General features: G+C 33.1%; 1 protein-coding gene across 1 annotated transcript; it reads right to left on the bottom strand.

Moving 5' to 3' along the window:
- Positions 1-3115: 3115 nt before the first annotated feature.
- Positions 3116-4808, bottom strand: LOC134237735 (uncharacterized). Its single transcript, XM_062719884.1, has 4 exons — positions 4746-4808; positions 4104-4284; positions 3560-3679; positions 3116-3223 (listed from the first exon to the last, which is right to left on the bottom strand). The coding sequence occupies exons 2-4, from the start codon at positions 4233-4235 to the stop codon at positions 3140-3142; spliced, it is 336 nt and encodes a 111-aa protein (XP_062575868.1). The 5' UTR covers positions 4236-4284; positions 4746-4808; the 3' UTR covers positions 3116-3139.
- Between the last annotated feature and the right edge of the window lie 7920 nt (positions 4809-12728).

The following is a 12728-nucleotide window of genomic DNA, read 5'->3' as shown; positions in this document are numbered from 1 at the left end:
ATTAAATCATTGTTGAAATTTACATAATCTTATGTTGTGCTCTTGTTTGTCTCTGCAATGCAATATTTTACTGACCAACACAGGGATTTATTTACCAAATCAACAAGGATTACCAATTAACAAATTACCAGGAAATACCATATATATTGGTTACAATGAAATATATCTCCTTCATTGGAGATTTGATCAAATTACATAAGCCTCATACTTCGGGCACGTTACAGAAATTTGGTGGCAGCGGTGGGATGAAAATCCTTGATCATTTCATTACCAGAGAATCTTTTGATCATCTCAATTTCACAGAATATTTTGATTTTGTCATATTTTTGTGACTTAGCAACGAAGATAGTGACCAAATGATGTTACTTAATAAATTCTGTGTTGGTTAGTCAGGGGCAGGTGAGGGCACAGCAGTATTAGTGGACGTTCTGCAGACTCAACTCCCAGATGGCCAAAGTAATGAAACAAGTCTGGTTAAAAAAAAAATTTGATGCCACTCCTAATGGAGAAGTACCATTTATTGATTTAATGTAAAATATAACACATTTGAGAGAAATGAGCAATCTGAATCTACACAGTGTTCCAGAACATTGATGTCTGGAGTCAGTATAAATTATAGTAATTCTTTGTAGGAATGCCTGAAGAGCATTCATTTTGAGGTCAGATCAGCGAGATGAGTACTACGTGGTGGAAAGGGTGAACATTTTAGAAACCAAAATTGGTACTAAAGGGCCACGGAGATGCGATTCCGTATGGAATTCACTTGTATCGTTTTCTGACGACCAGGGCCCACTGTCAGTTAACAATAGGATACTCTCGGGTGGTCTGGGTACTACTAATAGATGTGCCCGTTCATACGAACTTGGGACTACTGATAATTTAGTGGAGGCTGGTTCCTTTGGCCCTGACATTTCATTATGTCAGATGAAATCATGTTTTTCTCATAGGCCTAAGTTCAATACTGTCATAAATGGTCAGGTATGTTCGGAGAAGAATAATATTATTCTAGGATCCCATCAGGTGAGACGGCAGGTAAGTCCGCTCAACAGTCCTGCATGGATAAGCCGCCTATGGAAGGCGTATGTTCACATTCGGCCATGGACGCATGGTCATGGTCCACCCAACCTGCAGCCCAGGGAATGGCTCAGTCTCCATCTCACAGCCCTCAGGGTCGAGCGCGTACTGCTGAGTGTGTTGGTGAGATGATTGCTAAGGATCTGATGAAATCTGCAACATTTGAAGGGAAGAGCAGTTGGAGAGATTATTTATACCTTCAATTTCAATTTAGAATTGTATCATATTTATTTATAACTTAATGATGGGAACAACAAAGTTAAAGCTATTCAGCTTGCAACAAGTTTATGGGGGCACAAATAGTGCTCATGGTGATTGTTACTGAATATATATATACAAAAGATTTATAACTATATAGTTCAAACTCTATCATAGAGGTTCAAATACAAAACTTTGTACAGAGCACAAATAAAGAATTGATTGAGAAAAAGAGATGTCAATCTCTCACTGACCTTTATAATGAATTAAAAAGTTGGTTAGATATGCATATCCAGATGCATCATCTGAAGGCCGAGAACAGTTGGCTCGGAACTGTTTTATAGATTCACTGAATAAATATGAAATTGAATGGACTGTCCACCAAGGTAAATCAAAATTTGTTGAAGATGCTGTCCAACTCGCTCTTGAATTTGAAGCCTTCCAAAATAGTAGGAAGCACACAATATTTCAGAAACATGGAAGGGTAGGAATGCAGGTGGCGCATGATGCTACCCCACTCTCAAGGGATGACGAGCTGCGTCATTTTTCTCTCAAGAAGCTGAAAATATACAAAATGACAAATAAAAAAAAATCAAGTTCAATATCAAAGTTGAGACAATGGTGAAAAAACTGATGTGGCATCAAATATCATTTTATCAACGATTGAAGAAAAGAACAAAGTTGGATAGGAAGACTTGTTGAAAAAAAAAAAAAAAAATCATTACGGAGGTCATCTGGTATTTAAAAAAAACAAAAAAAGAAAAAGAAAAATGGAAAAAGAGAAAAATTCAAAAAAAAAAAAAAAAAAAAAAAAAAGTTATTTGGTCATCTGACTGCAGATACGCAATTTCATTATAAAAATTGCCTTGTTACCTTCCTTATTTAAGGATACCCATCTCTGGATGAGAATTTCATTTTATATATACATGTAGATGCCAGTGCATTTGGCATATTGAAGAATTCATGTTACAAACGCGTGTCAAGTTAGAGATAAAGTTGTTGCTTACTTAAGCAAGTCACTATATGTAGTGAAATAAACTGCATGTACTGTGTTATCAAAAGAGAATTACTTGGAATAAATGAGTCAGTCAAAGATTTTGACCATTTACTGAATTGGTAAAAAGTTTCTCATTCGCACTGACTATGGTGCACTGAGATATCATTCCTTAAATACAAAAACCCAGATTGAGAAGGTCAAGAGGCCACAAATTTTATCAACACATGATTTCGATATTCATCATAGAGTAGATTCCCAGCATGAAAATGCTGATGGGTTGTAAAGTCGTGCATATGCTGAGTGCACACATTGTGTTAAAAAGAAAATTAACTATTTTCATGAAGAAAAACTTCAAAGCATCGCAGTCAGGATGATCAGATTTACACCTACAACTGGTCAGAATTTTCAAGAATCTGACATTTTTGTTTTGTAGATAATCAAGATTTACTTTAATTGTTATAATATTTGATTTGGAAGTTCAGCAAAAGAAGAACAGATTGAGTGTAAGAATTATATACTTGGAAGAGGAATAATATTCCTAGACCAGGGTGAGAGGATATTTCTCAAGAGTTCACAAATCAAAACTGTTCCCAGTGGGACAGAATTTTTGTTTCAGTCAATATTTTATATATTTAAAAAAAAAAAGGTTTTATTGCTAAAACTGAAAATGTCTTGTTATTATATATGATTTTACCTGAAAAAATACATACCTCAGGCCCTAACAATGTTGCATAGTGACCCTACAGATGGACACTTTGGAGTGAACAGAACTTTAGCCTAAGTCAGACAGAGGTTTTACTGGGTTGGAAATAAAACAGTTTTGTCTGGAATGTCAACGATGTCAATCAAGCAATCCATCAACCTGCACTCCTAAGGCTCCATTGAACCAATATATTGTTGGTGGTCCACTGGAAAGGGTTGCTCTGGATATTGTAGGTCCCTTGAACAGAACTCCTAAAGGAAAGTCAGATATATCAGTCATTGTCAACTATTTTACTAGATGGACTGAGGCTTTTGTACTTCCAAATATTAAAGCAAAAACAATTGCAAGAGTATTTCTCAATGAGTTTGTTTGTAAATTTGGTATTCATCGTCAAGTACATACTGACCAAGGCACACAATTTTAACTAATGTTTCAAGAGAAGTATGAAATTCTCAGAATAGATAAAACAAATTAGCAGCATCCATTCACCTCAGAGTGACAGATTTGAACATTTCAACAGGACTCTCACAGCTATACTTACAATATATATGTCAATTTCTTGGAAAGACTAGGATATAAATACTTACCTTTTGTATAACTACTGGCATACAGATCTTCAGTTTGTGAGAGCATAAAGTTACCAGTGCAGTTTGTTGATTTGGGCAGGGAACCAGCACTGCCTGTGGATCTTTTATTTGGTTGACCGCCTACAATAGATTTAAAATTTCATTATTCAACATTTACAATATTAATTGAAAATGCTTAATTGAAGCTTAAGTCACAGACAGAAATGTCATTATGATCATAATGCAAAACAAGTTTCCTTCAAGACAGAGCCATTGGCTTAATTTGTAATAAAAAGCAAAAGATTGGCATCTATCCAAAATTTACTAAAACATTGGAGTGACATTATACCATCAGTTTAATAAATAAAATAAACTTAGTGACCTAGAGTACAGGATACAGTACAACATGACAGTGGCAATTAAGCAGTACACCTTTATCTTCTCAGAGTTTTATGGAAAACTGTAACATTTTCTACAATCCTTCAGAATTATTATGAATTAACAATAGTCAATTGACTGATTGGACATCACATATGATTGTATTACTTTTACTAGACCTGTTTACCTTTTTATGAGTGCCTTTAAGAATAAACAGCACTGGTCTATGGTTGTTTGAAAAAGTTTGATACAAGTCCACATGCAGTTTGATCAGCACAGGAAGGATAAATGCAAACCAAGACTCCTGCCTGCATGCCATAATGTTCTAGCTGTCAAGTGACACTCTACCCTACATCTTGAGTAACCACCTACAATTAGAGATCACATAATTATGAGCAATATTAAAACGGATCATCCACTCCTTGTTACAGGCATTCCAGATATATTAACCTGATTAATAAACTAATTTGTTAAGATCGCCAGAGATGTCAATTAGACGTGGTAACCGCCAATTTATACTCTAACTTGTGGAAGTTAAGGGAAACAGGAATTCTGTGTGATGTGAAACAAACTTTCTTCTTTCACAATGATGATGCTGACTTATGGACTGTGAGACTATATGGTATAGGTATAAAGACTTTTATATTAATAGGGGTATTAGTTAGAATTATAAGCAACTTTGAGTATGCTTTGGGAGGGGGATGGATTTTTGAAAATATTTATTTTATTGAAAGGAATGATGACCATTTTTGTAATGGATCATGTTTTAGTTGCAATATTTTATGATATATGTATAGAAATATAACTGTGTGATAATTCATACAATTACCTTTGACTGTATCTTAACTTCATCTGAGTGGATCATCACTGCAAACATTACTGGATTCAGTGTCTTCATGTGAAAAGAAAAATTGTATTATTTCATGTTGTAAATCTACGGGCTATTCTAAATCGATATTTCATTATAATTGTTTATTATACCATTGCATACAAATATTACTTGTTTTAACATTTTTTGTTCGAGGACGAACAATTTTTCAAAGGAGGGGATAATGTGAAATATTAGATAGATAGATAGATATTTATTTGGTATACAGTACTACACATACGTTGCAATATTCACAATATAATTTAAGATATATATATATAAAAGATGGCATTAAACAATATAATTAATATAAAATATCGGAATCAATCATTTTTGAAAGACATGAATTAATAAATTTGATTCACATAAGATTATATTTGTATACCAAGGATAACCCATGAAAGCCAATGGCTTATTTCCAATGGGGTCCTTATACTCAAACATGTATATTTTAATTGGATGTTAAATAATATAAGCAGATAAATATAAAATTAAAATACTATAGCTAAGATATGGGATCAAGTTGACAACACAGAGATCCTTAAAAATGAAGTGTATTATGAATGTATACCAAATATTCACATGATTGTAATTGGAACAACTTATACTAATAATAAAAACTAATAAAACACAACTTGACTTTTACACTGGGCAATTCCCCTTTCTAATAAAAATTTCTTGACACTTCTTTTAAAAGCAAAATTATTTCCAGTATTTAAAACAGGTTTAATTTCTGCTGGTAACATGTTCCAGTCTTTGATTCCATTAAAATAAAATGATTCAGATTGCTTTTGCTTAGTTATTGGAACGACAAAATCTGCATTTGAGACTGATCTAGTATGATAGCTACTAAAATTTGACCGTAGTATAAAATGTTCATTAAGATAAGAAGGGGCTTTTCCTTGAAAAATATTAAAAACATGGTTGAGTCTAAGCTGAGAAACTCTATCTTGAATATTTAATAAATTTAATTGACTAAGTATTTCGTAATTAACAGATGCCTGTGGACCTAAATTCAAAATAAAACGAACCATCTTGTTTTGACAAATTTGTAACCTTTTCTTTAAAGTTTTGGATAGCCCTGCATACCAAGCACTACAGGCGTAATCAATATGGCATTGTATTAATGCTGAACACAGTCATTTTACAAAAAGTATCTAAAAACCGGGCCTGTCGGTACAGAAATCGCAATCTATTATTTACTTTCTGGACAATCGATTCAACAATGTATTCACCACTTAAACATTTGTCGATCAAAACTCCAAGATATTTAACTTTTAAGGTAGGTCCGTACTTTCAGAATTTTCTGTCAAACTAATAATTTTTTAATGTAAATACTTTGAATAAGTCTTAAACTAACTAAAACACCCATAAAAGACATATCTTTGCAAGTTAATTTTCATAAAACATGTCTCAGAGCACATACCTCTAAAAACTCAACAGCCAAAATTGAACATGAAGAAGTGTGATATCATATTTCTTTTAGTTATGCACCAAATCATATCAAATTTATGTTAAAACTTATGAAGATCAAAAATATTCATTTGCCAAGAGAATATTTGAAATCTTTACTGCAAAACATTAACAAATTGATGTTGAATCTGTCCAAGTCTCTCAGAAAAAAATCTCAAAATATCTTCATTTTTTGTAATTCTCAAAATCCAACCTGTTTAGATACCATTTTTTCTTTAAAACTATTAAGAATTATATCTGATGTTACCAAAAATACATACTTTATTGTGGTTGGCCAGAGAATTTTAACAAAACAGTCTTTTGAATACGTATACCCCCATTTTTGTAATATCAATTTTTTAAGTTATTCATTGCAAAATTTTTAAAAAGAAATAATTAAATGGATTATATAGGCTTTAAATTAATAAAAATAGATCTCAGGTTAGTTTGCTTAAAAGAAAATTAAAAAGATTTAGGTCCATGAACGTAATTAAGAATTTTGTGTCTGTGTATGTACTTAATGGCAGATAGATCTTATGGACAGAGTGCAAAGTGTTAATTTCCATAAACAATGTATATAAAATGCTTTGTATGCACAATAACACTATAATAAATAAATATATACTTGCATAATTATTTTCAATCACCCAAAAAGATTTTATATCAATAGACAAGTGAAAATCAGAAATTTATATTGATGTGTAAAATTAGAACCGGATCCGTAAAAGTGTGGGCCTTCCTTAAGTTTTCTTTACAATCAATGTTTCAATCGATTTCAATCAATTTGTGTTTTGAGACCCCCCCCCCTATATGTCATATGTGTATAATTAGTTTGTAATCATTATTTGTACATGATTTCTCTTACAGCAATTATATTTGAACTGTAAATATTACCAAGTGTACTATAAAACGATGTTTGGTAATTCCTATTATTTCATGTTTGGTAAATCCTACACTTTCATGTTTGGTAAATGACCAAGTTTACCACGGAGGAAATATGGACTGATACGTAAAATTATGGACTCTTATGATTGAAACAGTATTTATTATGAATGTTTATTTCATTTTACTTACAGTACATTGTTTAAATTGATCGTAAATACCGTTTTTCATGTGTGTCTGTCGATCACGTTGTTTTCCTTTTTGGTCATGGCGATTCGGAAGATTCTAATTTACAAGGGGGGTTTAGGTTATTGTTCTCCGTCCTCGAACGTCATTATTTTATTATTGTTAACTTATACGCAACTTGTATTGTACATTTTTATGCAACTTACCTTCATTGTTTATTACTATGTATTTGTTTTACGATTCGGCGTCACATTGTTCGTATTTTTCATGGTTTGTCCGGTAACGGGATGTTTCGCGCCGATGCATGGTTCGCACCGCGATGTTTCGCGCCCATTCTGTTTCGCGCTGAGATGGTTCGCCCCGCGATGTTTCGCTCCCAGAACATAAAATGTATGCTTTTTATTTCGTTCATTTTGAAAAAGAATTAAAAAAATAATAAATTATAATATCTGTGAATATTGATGTAAGTATCGAAATTTTGTAGAATATTAGTTTATATTTTAATTGTAGAAGTTTATTAAAAGTACTAAGTCTAATTGTATATTATTTTTACACTCTGATAATTATGTTTATAGTAGTTACTTTAGCATACCGCCATCTAATTAAGTAATTCTGTAATCATTGCCGGCTTGGGGAACTTATCAACGTAAATTTGCTGGCTTGGAGAATCAAAATTTGGAGACTTAACATTATTTCAAATAAAAATAAATGGAAAAAAAAATCTTATTTCATGTAAAATTCATTGAAACTTCAATTTTGAATATTTAAGAATATATTTACTTCAGATCTGTGTCTATGCACCTATAAAAAAAAAGTTGGTGATGTACCGGTAGATTGTATAAATCAAATATCCCTTCTGCAGGGACCCAGTCAAAGTGCCCCCTAATTAAAACGTCCCGGTCAAAGTGTCCCCTAACTTTAGTCAAAGCGTCCCCTGATTTTAGTCAAAGCGCCCCCTGATTATGGTCAAAGCGCCCCCTAACATACTTTTATATAAAAAATACCTCCCCCCAGATGTTGGTCAAAGCGTCCCCTAATTTAAGTCAAAGCGCCCCCTAACATAATTTATAGAAAAAATACCGCCCCCAAATATTTGTCAAAGCGTCCCCTGATTTGGGTCAAAGCGCCCCCTTACATATTTATATAGAAAAATATCGCCCCCAAATAATGGTCAAAGCGTCCCCTGATTTTAGTCAAGGCGCCCCCTAACATATTTTTATAGAAAAAATATCGCCCCCAAATAATCATGATAATGGTCAAAACGTCGCCTGATTTTAGTCAAAACGTCCCCTGATTTTGGTCAAAGCGCCCCCTAACAATTACATATTTTTACAGAAAAAAATATATTTATAGAAACAATCTTTACTGTCCCCAAGAAATGGTCAAAGCGTCCCCTGGTTTTGGTCAAAGCGCCCCCTTATATATTTTTACAGGGAAAAAAGCGTTTCGAGTCGATCCCAAAGTAATTGTCAAAATGTCCCCTGATTTTGGTCAAAGCGCCTCCTATAGAATTAACTGCGAAACAATGATAAAATTATAAATACAAAACAGTTTTATTCCGTAACATGTTTGTAAAAATATATTAGGGGGTGCCTTAACCAAAATCAGGGGACGCTTTGACCAAAATCGGGGACGTTTTGACCATTGCTTCCCAGACGATTTTTCTTAAGAAAAAAATGTTAAGGGGCGCTTTGACCAAATCAGGGGATGCTTTGACCAATATTTGGGGGCGGTTTTGTAACATCATTTTACTGTACGGGGCGCTTTGACCAAAATCCGGGGACGCTTTGACCAAAATCCGGGGACGCTTTGACCAATATTTTGGGGCGGTTTTGTAACATCATTTTACTGTAAAATTCTATAAAGGGCGCTTTGACCAAAATTAGGGGACGCTTTGACCAAATAAAGGGGACGCTTTGACCAAAATCATGGGACGCTTTGACCGGGACGGTTTTATTAGGGGGCGCTTTGACTGGATTTCCTTCTGCATAAGCATAATTCTTTCAAATTTTATTTCAGCGTTTCTATGTTACTACATGTGCGCAAAGTTTGTCTGCCCCCCTTTTTTTGTCCATGTATATTTTAATATAGTTTCCCACAAAAATACTTTAATTTCGGATTTAAAACTATAGAACCTGATCTCATGAATTTTGAAACATATTGACATGAAAGTACAATATTTTATTGATTTGTTTAAATGAAAACAATTAGGTTTTTGAATGAAATAAATTGTTTTCTGGCTCCTGTGATGTATTAAATTAATATAGGAAGAGGAGTACCGTACGACGTAAAAAAAGATGGTTCACTTGTAAATTAATATTGATGTAGAGAAATATAGAGATGAAAGAAAAAATAATTTGTCGTTTATAAAGCCTAGTTTATCAAAATTAATAATAAAATATGTTAAGCTCATCCTGGTGAATTATTCTATACACATGTTCTCAGTAACACAAATTATATGTTTTCAAGCTTTCGCAGATAATTGCTGTACGACTTTATAATTGCTGTAATGAAATAATTCTCACCTTTTGATCTCCAACTAATTACAATTAAATAGTTGAACACACACGCTCAGCAAACGGGCACAATATTAACATTTACGATCCGTTACCTGTGGCACCGCATATTATAAAGTCATGATTTTGAGCATACAACACATATTTATATCTATGATTTAATAAATGATCTTAATTTATTACATTATAAATGAAATATTAAAAAAAGAGGGGGAGATGTTTCGCACCGATATCGGCGCGAATCATCCTGGCGCGAACCATCTCAGTGCGAAACAGAATCGGCGCGAAACATCCCGGATTCGTTTGTCCCACTTCGGCGATGTTGTTAGTATCGTCTGCCATTTTGGTCTATACTTTCCCTTTTGGTTAGGTAAAGCGCACTGCGCATGTCCGGTAGTTTACCCTATATAAGCGTCGCCACGGACGCTGAAGTTTCAGTTTGACTCTGCAGAACGTCTGCTCAACAACTTTCATAGAAATTGTACATAAATACTGATATAACTAACGGTTGGGGAGTTTTTACTATAGATTATATTGACCAAATAGATTTATTAAGGAATTCAACAGTCTCTACGAAGTTTTACCATTGTTTACATTTGACCAAATTGATTTATTACGGAAAATCAACAGTCATCATTTTACCAAATCATAATAGCGTTACCAAATCATAAAACGTGACCAAATCATAATATGTGACGTCCGATCTGACCAAATGTATTACATCACCATTGTTTGATTATTTGGTTATCCAGCCATCTGTATTACATTTATTACGTTAATTAAATCATTGTTGAAATTTACATAATCTTATGTTGTGCTCTTGTTTGTCTCTGCAATGCAATATTTTACTGACCAACACAGGGATTTATTTACCAAATCAACAAGGATTACCAATTAACAAATTACCAGGAAATACCATATATATTGGTTACAATGAAATATATCTCCTTCATTGGAGATTTGATCAAATTACATAAGCCTCATACCTCGGGCACGTTACAGAAATTTCTCAAATGTAAGTTAAACTCCAAGGTCAAAGTTGTTGGTACCCAAAGGTAGGCCTTCTCACAAAGAATACACCTTTGAAATATGAAGCCCTAGTACTAACGGTTCAAAAGTTATGGTCAAGGTTAAAGTTTTTTTTTTTAAAGTGGACCAAACTTTAAGGTCAAGGTCAAAAGGTGAACTGTTTTTAACCCATGCAATGAAAGCTCTAGTCCCACCCACTCAACAGTTATGGACAAGGTTAAAGTTTTTGCTGACAGACAGACAGACAGACGGGCGGACAGGGCAAAAACTATATACCCCCGAATTTTCGATTACGGGGGTATAAAAATGACGTTGTCTTTGATTAAAATAAAAATTAAGAGTTTGGATGCTTACAACCTGACTTCAGGGTTTCTTGAACAAGAAGCCCATGTCAAGTCAGCTGTATCCACAGTTGTTATTTTAATCATGATAATGAACAAAAAAGGCGAATTCTTTTATGCTTTCTCATTGATTTCACATTGACGATATATATATATTGTCTCTAATAAATGGACCGAAGTGCGAACGATTTTCTACAAGCCGTGTCCTTCAAACACTATAATTAGAATCATCATATCATTAATATATAGTTCCAGGCTCTGCAAAATTTCATGTCAAGGAGCTTTTCTTGGATTTTCTTTATAAATTCGATTCATTTTTAAATTCTGCTTTACAATTCAAACTACTTAGTTAGTATATGTTATTTAATGTATTGTAGATTTTTTTTACTCTACTTATCTTAACTACATGTAGAACATGTTTGAAAAATACATGTAGGTGCGCTTTTGTTCATAAGACATGGTTTTCGCGATTTGGAGCTCAACAAACATAATCAAGATCATAATTATATGTATATACATGTATATAAAGCTTTATAAATATTGAAGGGAGAGGTATATTTGTAGTTGGAGGTACCGTTAGCTCTAGGTCTGGGTGTATATTTCTTAACCTTTGTCATTAAAATAGCAGTAAAGGTTCTAAGCTATTGAATATACATGCATTAGTAATAAGCGTAATGTAGTTTAATAATATTTTTGAATTAATAAAATGTGTTTTAAGAACTGTGCGCTTTTTTTTTTTTTTAAAAAGTCCTTTCGTTGTTCAAGATAAGTGTAGTTTTTTTGCATCCAGTCTCCTACGTCCGAATTTCCATGTTGTAAAAACCACGTTCAAGAAAAAAAAATGTTCTACTGTAGTGCTTAAAAATTTTCGAAACCTTATTTTCATGTTTTGGTATTTATGAACGCATCATGAAGTTTGGATTTTGCTGTATGTAATCTTTAATTTTAAAAATGTTCACAAAAATGAAAATTTCGTTAGTGGAGACAGTCTTGCGAAATTATGCAAAATATTTACGAATGAATAATACGACTAAAGTCTTAGGGTTATATGTGAAGAATTACATCAGTTTTACACAGTAACAACAGAGACATAAATTATTTTCACATCAATAACCCCAGTGTACCCAAATGTCTATATTTTACGGAATTTTTTGCGATATTCCAATATCTGCTATGACTTCTGATGGAATTTTGGCCTATTAATTATCATCTGCCGGAAATCAAATGCTCTGTTTGGTTTACGTTTTGCCAAGGTTACAACCTCTTCAGATTTTACGGAACTTTTCTTCCGGGTTTTATGTTTTAATCAAAAGAGAGATTATTGAACATATACACCTTAATCTAAATTTATAAGATTCAACTGGCTGTAAAAACGACTCCAATCAATTTGCAAAACTGAGATTCTTAAATGGCTGTCAATACTAAATTCTTTAAGTTACCGCTGCCATTTATTCTGTTTCATTTGATCGATAACAGTGTTTGGAATCCTAATCGATTGTTGATTAGGTGATACCATTTGCAAATCGCCTCTGTATCAA

This window comes from Saccostrea cucullata, unplaced genomic scaffold (genome assembly GCF_032062105.1).
Source record: "Saccostrea cucullata isolate Sc308-1 unplaced genomic scaffold, CSIRO_AGI_Scuc_v1 ctg11, whole genome shotgun sequence".
In the NCBI taxonomy this organism is placed as follows: Eukaryota; Metazoa; Mollusca; class Bivalvia; order Ostreida; family Ostreidae; genus Saccostrea; species Saccostrea cuccullata.
This window is presented reverse-complemented; position numbering and strand designations above follow the sequence as displayed.

Bases quoted from the DNA above. Each gene is read 5' to 3' on its own strand.
- LOC134237735 (XM_062719884.1), bottom strand. From the start codon at position 4,235: ATGGCATGCAGGCAGGAGTCTTGGTTTGCATTTATCCTTCCTGTGCTG. The intron at 3,680-4,103 runs GTAAACAGGTCT...AATCTATTGTAG, and splicing joins TTAAAGGCACTCATAAAAAG to GCGGTCAACCAAATAAAAGA. The intron at 3,224-3,559 runs GTAAGTATTTAT...ACTTTCCTTTAG, and splicing joins TGCCAGTAGTTATACAAAAG to GAGTTCTGTTCAAGGGACCT.